The sequence below is a fragment of the Hevea brasiliensis genome, chromosome 17, assembly GCF_030052815.1.
Source record: "Hevea brasiliensis isolate MT/VB/25A 57/8 chromosome 17, ASM3005281v1, whole genome shotgun sequence".
Taxonomy (NCBI): Eukaryota; Viridiplantae; Streptophyta; class Magnoliopsida; order Malpighiales; family Euphorbiaceae; genus Hevea; species Hevea brasiliensis.
The window spans coordinates 58,613,812-58,629,733 of NC_079509.1; the positions used below are offsets into that span (position 1 = coordinate 58,613,812).

Consider the following 15,922-nt stretch of genomic DNA (forward strand, 5'->3'; position numbering starts at 1 on the left):
AGAAAGAGCAGTGTCTAACCAAAATTTACAAGAAATCTGAACAATAAAATGATTACAAAAGCTGGCATTATTTATGGTGCACAGAGTAAGCTATACATATGAATAAATTCCCTCAACCCCCAAAAAATTAAAATGAGAAAACAAAAGAAGACCCTCAAATTAGATTCAGCATTTTTGTAAACCAATCCCTACTCTAATCAACAGATCACACAGCAGAATGATCCTTGAGAAAAGCTAAATCACCTCAATTTCTCTCATCTTATTACCTCAATCAATCAAATTTCAGTCAATCTCCCAGAGCCAAAAAATAAAGGATTAGCCAGTTACTCCGTCCTTATATAAGGAGAGGAGCTGATTTCTGTACTGTAAAATGAATCACCCCCAGTGATCCCATATGTGTTATCATCCTTTTCGTCATCCCACTTGAGGACCTCCCTTATGTATTTGAATGCCTCGTCAACTGAGGCACGCTCCCGAGCTCTGGTCTGCCACACAAACAACTTTCGCCCACTAATTGAATAATATAGTTCCTTGAATTTCACTGCAACATAGTAGTAAGCTTGGTGAGCCAGAGTCTGATTATTGTTATGGGCCCTCACAGGGCTAAACTCCCCAAACCACTCACAGATGGACAAAGGAACCTGGTTAATCTTGTCCTCGAATGCATCATACTTGTTCAACAAAAGCACAAAAGGGGCGTCCCTGAAACAGGGGTGCCTCACCAAAGTCTCAAATATGTCTCTGCTTGCCAACATTTTATTACAACAAGGACCTGAACCATAGGCCCACATTTGATCATAATCACTCAATGCAACACAGAAGATAACTGCTCTCATGTCTTCAAACATTTCCAGCCATTTGCAACCATCATGCAATCCTTTGGAATCTATGCGAATTAGTTGGTACCTGAGGCAATAGGAAATTCCACAAAAAACACACAATTGAAAATCTAATACCAGCAGCTTTGTAAACAACTATGACGAAGACCTTACTTGGCCAAGGGAGGCAGACATTCAGACTCTTCATTATATATCTCAGACATGGGGCTTCTATCATCAAATGAGAATTCCATGAAGGCAAGGCCATTACTCTTTGTGACTCCTTCAGCATATAAAATGTCCTTTTCTGAAGGTTCATATTCATTGCTTGATATTTCAACAGCCTGCATAAAATGATAACCAATATCCATTAAAATATGGGAGTTTGAATTATATGAAAAACTGAGCACTTAAAAAAACACAAGACAAAATGCTACTTCCCCTTCACCAAAATTTCCCCAATCTATTTGTAAGAGAGACTGCATTTTGTGCTAACATAAATTATTAGAATAACAATAAGTAAATGCAGATCATGCTAAAATGAATTACTGAGTTTTCAAAGCAATTGAAGCAGAAATCCAGCCAAATGGTATGATTCATACTGTGTACCCCACCACACCATTAAATACATGGGGATTATATTCGAACTTATATTATTTTATTATAAAGAATCACAATTCTAACTTTCTCAACATGCCTTGGGTACATCATTATCTGGGGAATAATAGTATACAGCCACATCCTTGGTCTTGTAATCCCTAAATTGAATGCCTTTAATATGTAGACATGCACCAAAAAGCTTTTACTTGTATATCTCATCAACTGGCCTCTTAGATTCCCATAATTTGCAGTATTTCATTGGCTGCACAAGAGGTTGCCTTTGTTGTCAATGTTCAGTGACCATCAAAGGCAGATTTATGGGCCAACAGAAACCCAATGTCAAGCCTATAATAGTTTTTCTGAGCAAACAGACACTTTATCCACATGAATATTAAGTGATCTTAGTTTCATGGTTTGTGCAAGATTGACTCGTTAGCTTGCCGCTGTCTCCAAGGTGAATTCAAGCTCATGTACATGTGCTCCTAATCCTATATCTTTCCACACATTACAACAAATACCTAGACAATTAAATTCAGGAAGCCTATTCCAATGATATGTTGTTCCTGCATATCCCTTCAATCTTGTTACAGATCAGGAGATCTCGTAGGTCTAGTAGGTGTCTCATGCTGGATACTGTGAGGTCTCACCGCTTCAAAATCTTGCACTAGACAGTTAGTCTAAATCACAGCATTAAAGTCCTAAAGCAATGGAAAAGTACCATACACATATGCTTAATGTTTCTAGTATAGAGGTCCAGTTATACAGATCTACAATCTACACCAACAGATGGACCTTTAATCATACTAATTTCTTTACAAAGCATCTCTGAGATTATTCTTGATGGTATTTATGAAGAAAAGGTTCAAAGAAATCATTTCATGAAATATCCATGCTTTGTTGCTCACTTGGTTTATTTCATCCCCTCCTACCAGAACCCGGCCCCTGCACGCGCCCCACCTCCCTCTCTTTCTTTTATGGAGTCTCTCCTCAGAAAAATCTTCTTCTCATTCTTTCGAAATCGTAGAAGACAAAACATTCCTCCACATTCCCCTCGCTTTTACTACCAGGCTCAGCATCCATAAGGTTCGCATTATAGGGATACCATATACAGGACAGGCAAAAATAGACATCATGAAACAATGACTTAAAGAGCTAGGACTGTGAGCCTTAAATGTTACAGCAAATGTCCTACTACTTTGAGGAATTGTAACTGTAAAGCTAGATAGATAATTAATTAATAAAAAATGAAAATAACCAGAGAGGTAGAATTATAACTACTTTGCAGTAAGACATGCTAAAAGACCATACAAGGCATACCTGATTAAGAAAATATTTGGCAACATCAGGAAGATGCAATTCCTCCCTTCTCTTGTATGTCTCCTGAATGGCAGGATCCTTCCAGAACTCATCAACAATAGGAGCATACTCTCTTGTTGCAGCAGGGAAAAAAGCATCCAAATCTCCCGTAGCCATGATGTCCAGTAACCAGTCAGAAAAATGTTTTGACCTTTGGTTTATTGAGTAGATGCAGTGTTGATTTGCTTCGACTTCTGAATCACCAGAAATTATTGTCCACAAACAATTATTAAGGCTTACTCAAAACTCAAGCCCACAGGCAAAACTGCTTCTACTAACGTGTTAATTATATTTATATCTTTATGGAAATTATGGCTCTCCCAAGGCCTAACATATGGGACTACAAAAGGAAAGGGAAACAGTTACAATCCAATTAGTCATATCTTAAACAGGAAATTAAGAACATGGCACATCAATTATGTCTCAGAAACCTGCAACACAAAACACTGGTTCTGCTCATCTATTTAAAGAACTAAGGTTAAATATCACACCCCGTAAAGGGAAAAGTTTAGATGAATAGTGCTCAAAGAGAAAATCAGCCAGGCAACAAGAACAAGGAGCACACGGTCATAAAATTACAAATGAAACAAATCCACTTAGCAATTCCACCTATACTGAATCATTTCAAAGAAATCAAGCAAACATCAACTAAATACAAGGAAGGCATCATATCTAGATAGGATTTTTCACAACTAAAGCAGATCGGTGTTACTATGAAATGAACATGTGCAATTGGGCAGAGAAAGTGAAACTTAGTTAAGACAATGCTTATTAAGGTCACCACAAATAACAGGTGATTTTGCCTTTTCTTCTAGCATATTCTTCAACTTAGAGTTGCAATGAGGAAGTGTAAAGTTACAGCAGCTATCTCTCGAAATTGAGAGAGTTTAGAGAGGAAAGAGAGTTTGGGATGAGAGAAGAAATCAGAATATGGAATGAGAAGAGAAAGAGAAAGAGAAAGAGAAAAGAGAGAGGAAAAGAGTTAGAGAGAAAGAGAGCATTCTTTATTGATTCTCTTGAATGAATCCTCAATACAAGCATTTCTCCCTTTATAAGCAGTCATCAGTAATTGCTTCCATAACAGAATAATAGTTCTGTTATTTTTCCCTCCAAAACTACAATCAGTTATTTCCCTCCAATTTCAACTAACAATCTTCAATTACAATTAATTCCCAACACCTCTAACATTTCTTCTCCTCTTCCTTAATATGTAACAATACACCCAACCCACCACAAACCCCCCCCCCCCCCCCCCCCTTTCCTCAATGAGAATCTTCTTGTCCCCAAGAAGATTGAAATTCAGGAAATTGGCTGAATATAAAAGTCTGATCTTCCCATGTAGCATCTTCCTTGGGCAAATGAAACCACTAAAAAAGACCTTGTAAAACCTGTTGGCCCTGCCTGGTGATAATTTTGGTACGCAAAACCTTCTCAGGAACTATGGTGACCATGTTATTCACAAAAGGAGGAAGTTGTGCTACTACCACATTATCCCCAACTTTCTTCTTCAATAGGGAAACATGGAAAACAGGATGAATATTGGTAGTAGCAGGCAACTGAAGCTTGTAGGCCACTGCACCCACCTTGGCCACAATCTGGTAGGGATCATAAAATCTGGCTAATAGCTTTAAATTCTTCCTTATAGCCAAGGAAGTTTGTCTCTAGGCGGTAACTTCAGATACACCCAATCTCCTACTTCAAATGTTCTTTCAAACCTCTGTTTATCAGCTTATTGTTTCATCCTTTGATGTGATTTCAACAAATTCTCTCTAAGCAAGTGAATCACCTGCTGCCTCTTTTGTACAAACTCAGAAACAGTCCCTACTAAGGTTTCTTTCAGTGGTAGAAAGGTTAATGGGGCAGGCTGATACCCATATAAGGCCTCAAAAGGAGACATCTTGAGAACACTGTGATGATTTGTATTATACTACCACTCTGCCATAGGCAACCACTTACTCCAAGAGGGGGGAGTTTGAAAGCAGAAACTCAACTCAACTCAACTAAGCCTTTATCCCAAAAATTTGGGGTCGGCTATATGGATTCGCTTTCTCCACTCTGAACGATTTTGGGTTAAATCCTCAGAAATGTGTAATGCTTCTAGGTCATGTTGTACTACTCTCCTCCAAGTCAATTTAGGTCTACCCCTTTTTTTCTTTCTATCCTCTAACCCAATGTGCTCTACTTGTCTAACTGGAGCCTCCGTATGTCTACAGTTTGAAAGCAGAAACATCTAAGATAATTCTCTAGGCACTGATTGAGCCTCTCTAACTGCCCATCTAATTGAGGATATTAGGCAGTGCTATAGGCCAGCTTAATCCCCAAAACATGAAAAAGTTCCTTAAAAAAAAGGCTGATAAAGATTTTATCTCTGTCAGAAATAATGGACACAGGCAATCCATGAAGCCTGAACACAGAATCCAAGAAAAGTTTGGCGACACAAGAGTCAATAAAAGGATCCTGGAGTGGAATAAAATGGCCATACTTGGTGAATCTGCAAACTACCACCAGTATAGTATCTTTACCCTTAGACTTGGGTAATTATTCTACAAAGTCCATAGTAACATGTTGCCAGGCTTGAGTAGGAACTGGTAATGGCTGTAAAAGCCCTAGTGAAGCACAAGTTTCTGCCTTACACCTTGCACATACATCACAACTTTTGACCCATTCTATAACTGCTTGAGACATTTTAGGCCAATAAAAATGCCTACTAAGCCTCACAAGGGTGGCATTAAAACCAGAATGGCCTCTCAAATGAGAATTATGATAGAGGGATAATAATTGTTCCCTCAAGTGCCCACACATAGCTTGTTTTTATGAAACAACATACCATTCTTAATGGTGTAGCCAGAATGAGATGTCTCATCAATGGCTAAATGAGACAATAGGTCAGTAGCATGCTGATCTCCTTCATAACTAATCAATAATTGGCTCATCCATGTTGGCTGTAAAGAGGAATTCAGCAAAAAAAAATGACATTCATCAGTAACAAGTCTCCTGGACAAAGCATCTGCTACTTTGTTTTCCACACCCTTCCTATACAAAATTCTATATTGTAATCCCAGCAGCTTAGAGACACCTTTTAATTACAAATTAGTATGCAATCTTTGCTCAAGAAGGTGCTTTATACTCTCATGATCAATTTTAATAAAGAATGACCCTTGCTCCAAGTAATGTCTCCATTTGGTAACAGAAAAAGTTATGGCTAGAGGCTCCCTTTCATATGCCGATAAGGCCTGAGTTCTAGGCCCAAAAGCATTTGAAATGTATGCTATGGGATGTCCTTGTTGCAAAACAGCCCCTATACCTGTCCTACTAGCATCAGTTTCAATGGTGAAAGGCTTAGAAAAATTTAACATGGCCAAAACTACAGCTTAAGACATTACTATCCTTAAGTGCTCAAAGGCTGACTGAGCCTTATCATCCCATTGAAATGCATCTTTCTTCAGCAAGTCTGTCAATGGCTTACTGATGAGGCCATAATGATAAATGAACTTCCAGTAGTACCCTATCAATCCCAAAAAACTTCTTAATTCTTTGACATTCTTAGGTGTTGGCCAAGACACCATGGCTTGAATCTTGACAGGATCAATGGCCACCCCTTCGCCAAAAATGATGTGGCCTAAGTAATCAATCTCAGGCTTGTCGAAAGAACACTTGGAAAGCTTAGCATATAATTGTTGCTGCTGTAACACCTTAAAGACTTGTTCCAAATGCTGCAAATGCTCCTCCAAGGTGGCACTATATATAAGAAAGTCATCAAAGAATACCAACACAAACTTCCTTAAGAATGGCTGGAAGATATGATTCATCAATGTCTGAGATGTTGCCGTGTCATTTGTTAAGCCAAAAGGCATAACAGTGAATTCATAATGCCCTTGATGAGTTCTAAAGGTTGCTTTGTGTAGATCAGGGGGATCCATCCTGATTTGATAGCCAGCTTTTAAATCTATATTGGAGAAATATTGTGCACCATGTAGCTAATCCAAGATATCATCTATAATGGGAATGGAAAATTTATCTTTCACTATAATGTCATTGAGCCTTCTGTAATCAATATAGAATCTCCATGTGTCATCCTTCTTTTCGACCAGCAAAACAGGGGAAGCATAAGGGCTGGTACTTGGCTAAATTACTCCATTTTTAAACATCTCATCCACTAGCTTCTCTATCTCAGCGTTTGTGGAAGTGTGGATACCTGTAAGGCCTGACATTAACAGACTGTGCTTGAGGAATCAAAACAATGGAATGATTGTGGCTTCTAAAGGGTGGTAATCCCTTAGAATCTCCAAAAATGCTCCCATACTTGCTCAATAATAACTCCAGATCTACTGAATAAGCACTGAGACTGTTAGAAAATGACTCACTGATTTCCTCCTTGCTCTGCAACGGTACACAAAGATTGGAGTTTGAAAATCTACTCCATTCCTGTGCATAAGCTGCTGCCCATCTACACAATTCAGCAATTTGGGCTGAGATTCCACATCAGTAACACCCTCCAAAACTACTTGTTTCCTTGCTTCTTGGAAGCTAATCTTGGAATTCTTAAAGTCAATGAGAATTGGATTGAAAGTACTCATCTAATCTACCCTTAGAATCACATCAAAACTGCCTAATTCCAACAATCTAAAATCAAAACTGAAGGAATATTGATTAATTTTCCAAGTGAAAGCAGGACACACACTGCTAGTAGTTGCCTTCCTACCATCAGCTACTGTGACAACGATTGCAAAGGTATTAACTAAAGGAAGCTTCAGTTCCTTTGCTACTTTCAAGTTCAAGAAACTATGGGTACTCCCACTGTCAACCAAGATAAGTAACTCCCTGTTTTTATGCTTCCCTACTACTCTTATTGTCTGAACTCCCTGCCAACCTTCAATGGCATTGATTGAAATAGTCATCTCATCTTGTGATGCAGGTAATTCCTTCTCAGCATTTTCTTCACCATTCAACTGAAGGGCAACATCTCCATTCTCCTCCATTTGAAGAGATATTAGGGTTTTCTGCTTAAAACATGTCCAGGGAAGTATTTTTCTCCACATTTAAAACAAGGTCTTGGTTGTCTAATGGTGTTTGAATTGGCATTGACACTGATGTTTGGCTTATTAACAGGCTGATTCACAGAAGCTTGGCTGGCTGTTTGAGTGGGTTTTGGTACGGTGATGGGTGCTTTCAGATTTGTTATTGACTCAGAATTTGATGACTTTGATGCATAAGAAGGATTGCCACTGGTTGGAATTGCTTTGTATGCAGAGAAAGGGCTTTAAGAATTAGATCTATAACTTGACTGATAGGGTTTAGGGTTGGAATTAGGTCTCTTGCTGCAATTAATAAATTGCTCTTGAAACTTAGCAATCTCAAAGGCTTGAGCCATTGTAGAGGGTTTGTAACATCCTCCCTGTACTTATTCTGTATGTTCTGTTGCTTCAGTGGCCTAATATCAGTCCAGGCAAATCAGGATGTTTGGAACTACGCTTCGGTGATAGTAAACAGACATATAATGATGAAATAAATAAAAAGAAAATACAAGAAAAATTAAAGAAAAATAAAAGAAAGAAAATGAAACTAAGTTAAACGAGCAGGCACCGCAGCGATGGGTGACCGCACCGGGAAGACCATTGCCGACCCCACGACCGCGGGGAACCCTCGGAATTAAATTTCGGGACATGAGTAAAGGTTTATTGAGATATAATTAACACTAGAATTATCAAAGAAAAATTAATAAATTAGTACAAAGAAAAATAAAAAATCGAGAAACAGACAAAAATCAGTGTTACCAAAAAATCGGTAATATAACCCGAAGTGGGGCATTTTGGTCATTTGACACCTAGAGTTGCCTTTTGACCTCAATGTCCATTAAAAATAAATGATATTGCACTTAGAAAATGTCATGAAAAATTAAATTGTGATACATTATGTAAATAGTGAAAAATGGCAGATAAATGTGTAAATAATGGAACTTGAAATAATTAAACATTAAACTATTATTTAGTGCTCCACTAACTACATTATAAGAGACATAAAATAACAATTAGTGGGCAGAAATGGGTCATCTTCAACCTCAAGAACAAACCAGCCGACTTGGTTCTCCATGAAAGACTCCATGGCCGAATGAGCTCTTCCCCCATGCAACCTTGATCTAGCCACTCTTTTCACTTGGTTCCTTCATTAAACCTTGCATACTCAGCTTGGGGAAGACATTGGTAGCAAAAAAAAGATGAAGTTTAGTGAGGTTTGAGCAAACTACAAAAAGAAGTAAGTGTCCAATTCTCTTCCTTTCTTTAGTGAAAGTGATGCTTGAGCAAGGGATGTTGTTTGGTGAAGAAAATATGTAGAAATGTTGAGTATTGGAATTGAGTCATTTTCGGCAGCCATAAAGGTTTGTAGTGTTTGAGTTTTTCTTACCTATAATGGATGGAAATTAAGGTTGATTAACTCAAATAGAAGTTGTAGTAAGTTAATATCCAATAATGTGCATATTAGTGCTTGAATTAAGGGTTTGAAAATGAGTCTTGATACTTTGGTAAACTGTCATGTTTAGCAGCCTAATAAACCATGACTTTGTATGTGAGTTTATGTGAATTATAGATGAAATGTGATGGTCTTAAATATTGGGCAGCAAGTGTAGTTGTCATAGATGTATATGTGAAATATTGGTGTTGAGGCATGTTATATTTCGGTGGAATTGAATGTTGGACTTTAATGGTAAATTGTGTGCATTGAGCACTTAAATGTTCTGCCCAAAATTGCTTGCTGGAATTGTGTTTAATATTTGTAGAAGTGCTATGCATGAATAATGAAGTAATGAGGAGGAGAAGGAATGTCAAATTGGAAGTGTAAGTGTCTTGTGCAGGTTCTGTATTGATGGCAGTACCTAAATTAGGTTATAAGTGCAAAATTGTGAACCCAATTGGTATGAGGCCAATGGGGAGTGAAAATAGACACCAAATAGGCCAACTTTCATGTAGAAATGTTATCAAAATTCTGCCTAGAAACTGACCTTAAAAATGACCAAATCCGGAATGGCAACCTTGCAACCCAGATTTTTGACCATATGAACAGTAATCATTAGGAGATCCATAACTCACTCAAAACAGGTCCAATTAACCTGAAATTTATAGAGCTACAATTCTTATGAAGACACCCAAGCCCAGAAATGGTCAGAACCAAGTCAAATAGCTTGCACAAGTTCATGTACCAAAACTGCCAGAACTAAAAGTAACCTAAAATTGACCAAATTTTGCACTAAAGGTGCAATCTGTCCAGTTTTAGTAAATTGACCATATCTTGGTTTATACAACTCAGAATGACTTGAAATTTTGCCCCAAGTGCAATAAGACATAGAGCTACAATTTTGCTTCTTTGACCAGAAGTTAAAAACCAAGAGAAATAGGATTTTAAGCTAGACCAATCTAGCACACAAAAATTGAGAATTTTGACATTTACATACAATGATACTTGAAGCAATTGGCAATGAATGTCAACTTGTAAAAATGGTAAATTGCACTATATTGGCAGCATATTGAATTACAATTTATGACATGTTGATGCTAGAATCAATTTATCCATAGCACATAAAAAGGTCAATATATGCATTGACTTATGAATTACATAATAGCTATTAAACTCTAAAAATTGAAGAATTAAACAATTAATTTATAATGTGTCATAGTTTGCCTAGTTGACTAGTTTGGATAGGTTGGCATGCCAATAGGATTCTGACAGCTGTTCTGTAAATTGCTTTACGCCATACTGTGTTTTTATGGCTTATTATGTCGCACTGTGACTTTAATAGCCTATGGCTATACGTATTGTGTTATTATACTTGGCTTATCGCCAGATTGACTATATGGCTTTTTATCAACACTGTTGCACACCGGGAGACACTTTGTGACCGATGGTGTGACGGCCCGAGGTACTAGGTACCCAGTGCCAGTATATCCGTTTATCCAGTCTAATCAGTGTATAGGCTACACGGGCAGTAATTCAAGTACTATTAAATTCAAATGGCTAAATCCAAATATTGAAATGTTAGCAAATAAAGGTAGAATCAACAATTGTAAAGAATACCGATGTCATAAATTCATTTACTTTATTTTAGTGTATATTTTTTTTATATTTGACACCACTAAGCAAAATTGCTTAGCGCATTACTTTTGTAACGCGTAAGTATTGGAGACACAGCTGAGAAGCCTAGCAGACCTACGACCGGGTGAGACATCGACCGCACAGAGTCGAGTCATCTGCACTGAATAGCATAGATGGTAGGACTTAATATATATTATATTTTGTACTTCATTGTATTTTTGAAATTCGCCCGTATTTTTGAAATTGCTCAGTATTTTGTAATATTATGAAAGCTCTAAAGTTTGTAATATTTTGTACATATTAAATAACATGGAGATTTTATAAATATTTTTAAATTATTATGGACTGTATTATGGAACTGTTTAATAACTGTAAAAGTCCATTGACTTTACTGAGAAATCGATACTGTGAAATATTTGAGATTTTGATATTATCATATTGAACTGTTTTTAACAGGTTTGGAAGGACAATTTGTCCGAAATACAGATGGCATCTTGCCAAATTTTTATTACTATTTTTGAAACACTGATTTTATCAAAGTATAAAAATAGTATCAGCATGATATGAATATACATAAAAGACTTCTTAAAAATCAAATTGAGTTCAGGAAATGAGTTAATCACAGACTAGGTGCTCCGGTACGCCGTGTAACACGCCTTGCTTGACTACACTGTAGACGGGTAAGGAGTGTTACAGGTGGTTTGTCCATTCTCACCACAGCCTTATATCCTTTTTCAATCCTCCAATGAAGATAGAAATGAAATATGTCTCTCCAAGATTAGGCATTACCCTCTCCAATCTAATTCAGTATCTTCAAACGTATCTTGAAACTCCTCCACACCATTTTCTTGCCTTAACTTCATCATTTCTTCCACTACATCCTCAAGACCCTCTTCACCAAATCTTGCACACAAATCCCTTTCAAAATTTTTTCAAGAATGTTCCCCATCACTCCTAATCTAGTTATGATACCATGCATCTGCCTTATCTACCAAAAATAAACTAGCCAACGCCACTCTTTTATCACTAGAAACCCCATACACTTCAAAGTATTTGATACACTTCCTTACCCAAGCCCTAGGTTCCTTCCTCTCAAAGGTAATCAACTTAAATTTGGGTAAAATCTTGGACATACCTTCTGCTACGTCACCTTCACTGCCATTCAAATTCTGCTTTGGAGCTCCTCCATGAATGCCCTTTCCACCAAGAGATCCCGTGTACTCTTCCCGATTGTTTTCCTTGTTTTTCTCAACAGAATTGTCTTTCCTCATGGCCCTTAACTCTTCTAGAACCATAGCCATTTGCTGCGACAGTTCCTCATGCTTCTTCCTTGTTTCCTCTTGGAAAACCCTAACTTGATCTTCCAATTCAGTGATCTTGGTTGAATCTTGAGAAATTGCTCCTGATCTAGTCATCCTTGCGACACCCAAGAATCAGAAATCCAGCAATGCCCACCCCGGAACCTGGCTCTGATACCAAATTGTAAAGTTACAGTAGCTATCTCTAAAATTGAGAGGGTTTAGAGAGGAAAGAGAGTTTGGGATGAGAGAAAAAAATCAGAATATGGAATGAGAAGAGAAAGAGAAAGAGAAAGAGAAAGAGAAAAGAGAGAGGAAAAGAGTTAGAGGGAAAGAGAGCATTCTTTATTGATTCTCTTGAATGAATCCTGAATACAAGCATTTCTCCCTCATTTCTCCCTTTATAAGCAATCATCAGTAACTACTTCCGTAACATAATAACAGTTCTATTATTTTTCCCTCCAAAACTACAATCAGTTATTTCCCTCCAATTTCAACTAACAGTCTTCAACTCAACTCAACTCAACTCAACTAAGCCTTTATCCCAAAAATTTGGGGTCGGCTATATGGATTCGCTTTCTCCACTCTGAACGATTTTGGGTTAAATCCTCAGAAATGTGTAATGCTTCTAGGTCATGTTGTACTACTCTCCTCCAAGTCAATTTAGGTCTATCCCTTTTTTTCTTTCTATCCTCTAACCTAATGTGCTCTACTTGTCTAACTGGAGCCTTCGTATGTCTACGCTTCACATGACCAAACCACCTCAATCTCCCTGCTCTCAACTTATCTTCAATTGGCACCACTCCTACCTTTTTTCTAATACTCTCATTACGGACTTTATCTAGTCTAGTATGGCCACTCATCCACCTTAACATTCTCATCTCTGCAACTCTTATCTTAGATGCATATGACTCTTTCAGTGCCCAACACTCACTACCATATAACATAGCCGGTCGTATGGCTGTACGGTAAAATTTTCCTTTCAATTTATTGGGAATCTTACGATCACATAAAACTCCCGTGGCACGTCTCCACTTTAACCATCCGGCTTTAATCCTATGACTAACATCCTCCTCACATCCCCCATCTACTTGAAGGACTGAGCCTAGATATTTAAAGTGATTACTTTGGGGCAGTATCACTCCATTCAAACTAACTCCTTCCCTATCACCAGTTTGACCTTCACTGAACTTGCAATGCATATATTCTGTCTTCGTTCTACTTAACTTAAAACCTTTTGACTCTAGAGTACTTCTCCAAAGTTCTAGCTTTCTATTGACTCCTCGTGTCTCATCTATCAGAACAATATCATCCGCAAACATTATGCATCAAGGAATACTCTCTTGTATATGTTTCGTCAGTTCATCTAAAACTAATGTAAAAAGGTAAGGGCTTATGACTGATCCTTGGTGTAATCCAATTGAGATTGGAAAATCTCTTGTGTCCCCTCCCAATTAATTCCCAACACCTCTAACATTTCTTCTCCTCTTCCTATAATATGTAACAGGAAGTTTCTTTGTGCTATGCTAAATGTTGACCGGCATGAAAACAAAAGGGGAAAGATGAAAAGAAAGAGAAACGTTTAGCAAGTTTGATGGTTTCTTTGTAAAAAAGAATGGCGACTGATGAATATTCTTCTCCATTCTAAATGTGTTTAGCATTTGTTATTCGTGGTCCTTGTTGAGTCCACGTGGAGAAAAGAGAGATGAAGCTTAATGCATAAGAACTCTTGAATGGAACTGTGTTTTTATGGCTTATTATGTCGCACTGTGACTTTAATAGCCTATGGCTATACGTATTGTGTTATTATACTTGGCTTATCGCCAGATTGACTATATGGCTTTTTATCAACACTGTTGCACACCGGGAGACACTTTGTGACCGATGGTGTGACGGCCCGAGGTACTAGGTACCCAGTGCCAGTATATCCGTTTATCCAGTCTAGTCAGTGTATAGGCTACACGGGCAGTAATTCAAGTACTATTAAATTCAAATGGCTAAATCCTTTTCGACATACAAAGACTACCAAAATTAGCAAATATTGAAATGTTAGCAAATAAAGGTAGAATCAACAATTGTAAAGAATACCGATGTCATAAATTCATTTACTTTATTTTAGTGTATATTTTTTTTATATTTGACACCACTACGCAAAATTGCTTAGCGCATTACTTTTGTAACGCGTAAGTATTGGAGACACAGCTGAGAAGCCTAGCAGACCTACGACCGGGTGAGACATCAGATCTGCACAGGAGTCCAGAGTCATCTGCACTGAATTGCATAGATGGTAGGACTTAAGATATCTTATATTTTGTACTTCTGTTGTATTTTTGAAATTCGGCCCTGTATTTTTGAAATTCGGCTCTGTATTTTGTAATATTATGAAAGCTCTAAAGTTTGTAATATTTTGTACATATTAAATAACATGGAGATTTTCTAAATATTTTTAAATTATTATGGATCAGTATTATGGAATCGTTTAATAATCAGAAAAGTCCATTGACTTTCTTGAGAAATCGAGGTGAAATAGTTGAGATTTTGATATTATCATATTGAACTGCTTTTTAACAGTTTGGAAGGACATTTGTCCGAAATACGACGACACCTTGCCAAATTTTTATTACCATTTTTGAAACACTGATTTTATCAAAGTATGAAAATAGTATCAGCATGATATGAATATACATAAAAGACTTCTTAAAAATCAAATTGAGTTCAGAAAATGAGTTGATCACAGACTAGGTGCTCCGGCACGCCGTGTAGCACGCCGTGCTCGACTATACTGTAGACGGGTGAGGGGTGTTACAGGGTTTGTCCATTCTCACCACAGGCCTTATATCCTTTTTCAATCCTCCAATGAAGATAGAAATGAAATATGTCTCTCCAAGATTAGGCATTACCCTCTCCAATCTAATTCTGGTATCTTCAAACGTATCTTGAAACTCCTCCACACCATTTTCTTGCCTTAACTTCATCATTTCTTCCACTACATCCTCAAGACCCTCTTCACCAAATCTTGCACACAAATCCCTTTCAAAATTTTTTCAAGAATGTTCCCCATCACTCCTAATCTAGTTATGATACCATGCATCTGCCTTATCTACCAAAAATAAACTAGCCAACGCCACTCTTTTATCACTAGAAACCCCATACACTTCAAAGTATTTGATACACTTCCTTACCCAAGCCCTAGGTTCCTTCCTCTCAAAGGTAATCAACTTAAATTTGGGTAAAATCTTGGACATACCTTCTGCTACGTCACCTTCACTGCCATTCAAATTCTGCTTTGGAGCTCCTCCATGAATGCCCTTTCCACCAAGAGATCCCGTGTACTCTTCCCGATTGTTTTCCTTGTTTTTCTCAACAGAATTGTCTTTCCTCATGGCCCTTAACTCTTCTAGAACCATAGCCATTTGCTGCGACAGTTCCTCATGCTTCTTCCTTGTTTCCTCTTGGAAAACCCTAACTTGATCTTCCAATTCAGTGATCTTGGTTGAATCTTGAGAAATTGCTCCTGATCTAGTCATCCTTGCGACACCCAAGAATCAGAAATCCAGCAATGCCCACCCCGGAACCTGGCTCTGATACCAAATTGTAAAGTTACAGTAGCTATCTCTAAAATTGAGAGGGTTTAGAGAGGAAAGAGAGTTTGGGATGAGAGAAAAAAATCAGAATATGGAATGAGAAGAGAAAGAGAAAGAGAAAGAGAAAGAGAAAAGAGAGAGGAAAAGAGTTAGAGGGAAAGAGAGCATTCTTTATTGATTC

At 37.6% G+C, this 15,922-nt stretch overlaps 1 protein-coding gene across 1 annotated transcript in view; it reads right to left on the reverse strand.

Annotated features, from left to right (window-relative positions):
- Nucleotides 1–15: 15 nt before the first annotated feature.
- Nucleotides 16–15,922, reverse strand: part of LOC110664175 (extra-large guanine nucleotide-binding protein 3) — a 31,159-nt gene continuing 15,252 nt past the window's right edge. Inside the window, exons 6-8 of the mRNA XM_058140255.1 lie at nt 2,736–2,968; nt 993–1,162; nt 16–906 (exon numbers count right to left, since the gene is read on the reverse strand). Of these exons, the coding sequence (XP_057996238.1) occupies nt 324–906; nt 993–1,162; nt 2,736–2,968 (986 nt within the window). The 3' untranslated portion in view covers nt 16–323. The remainder of the gene's footprint in view (nt 907–992; nt 1,163–2,735; nt 2,969–15,922) is intronic.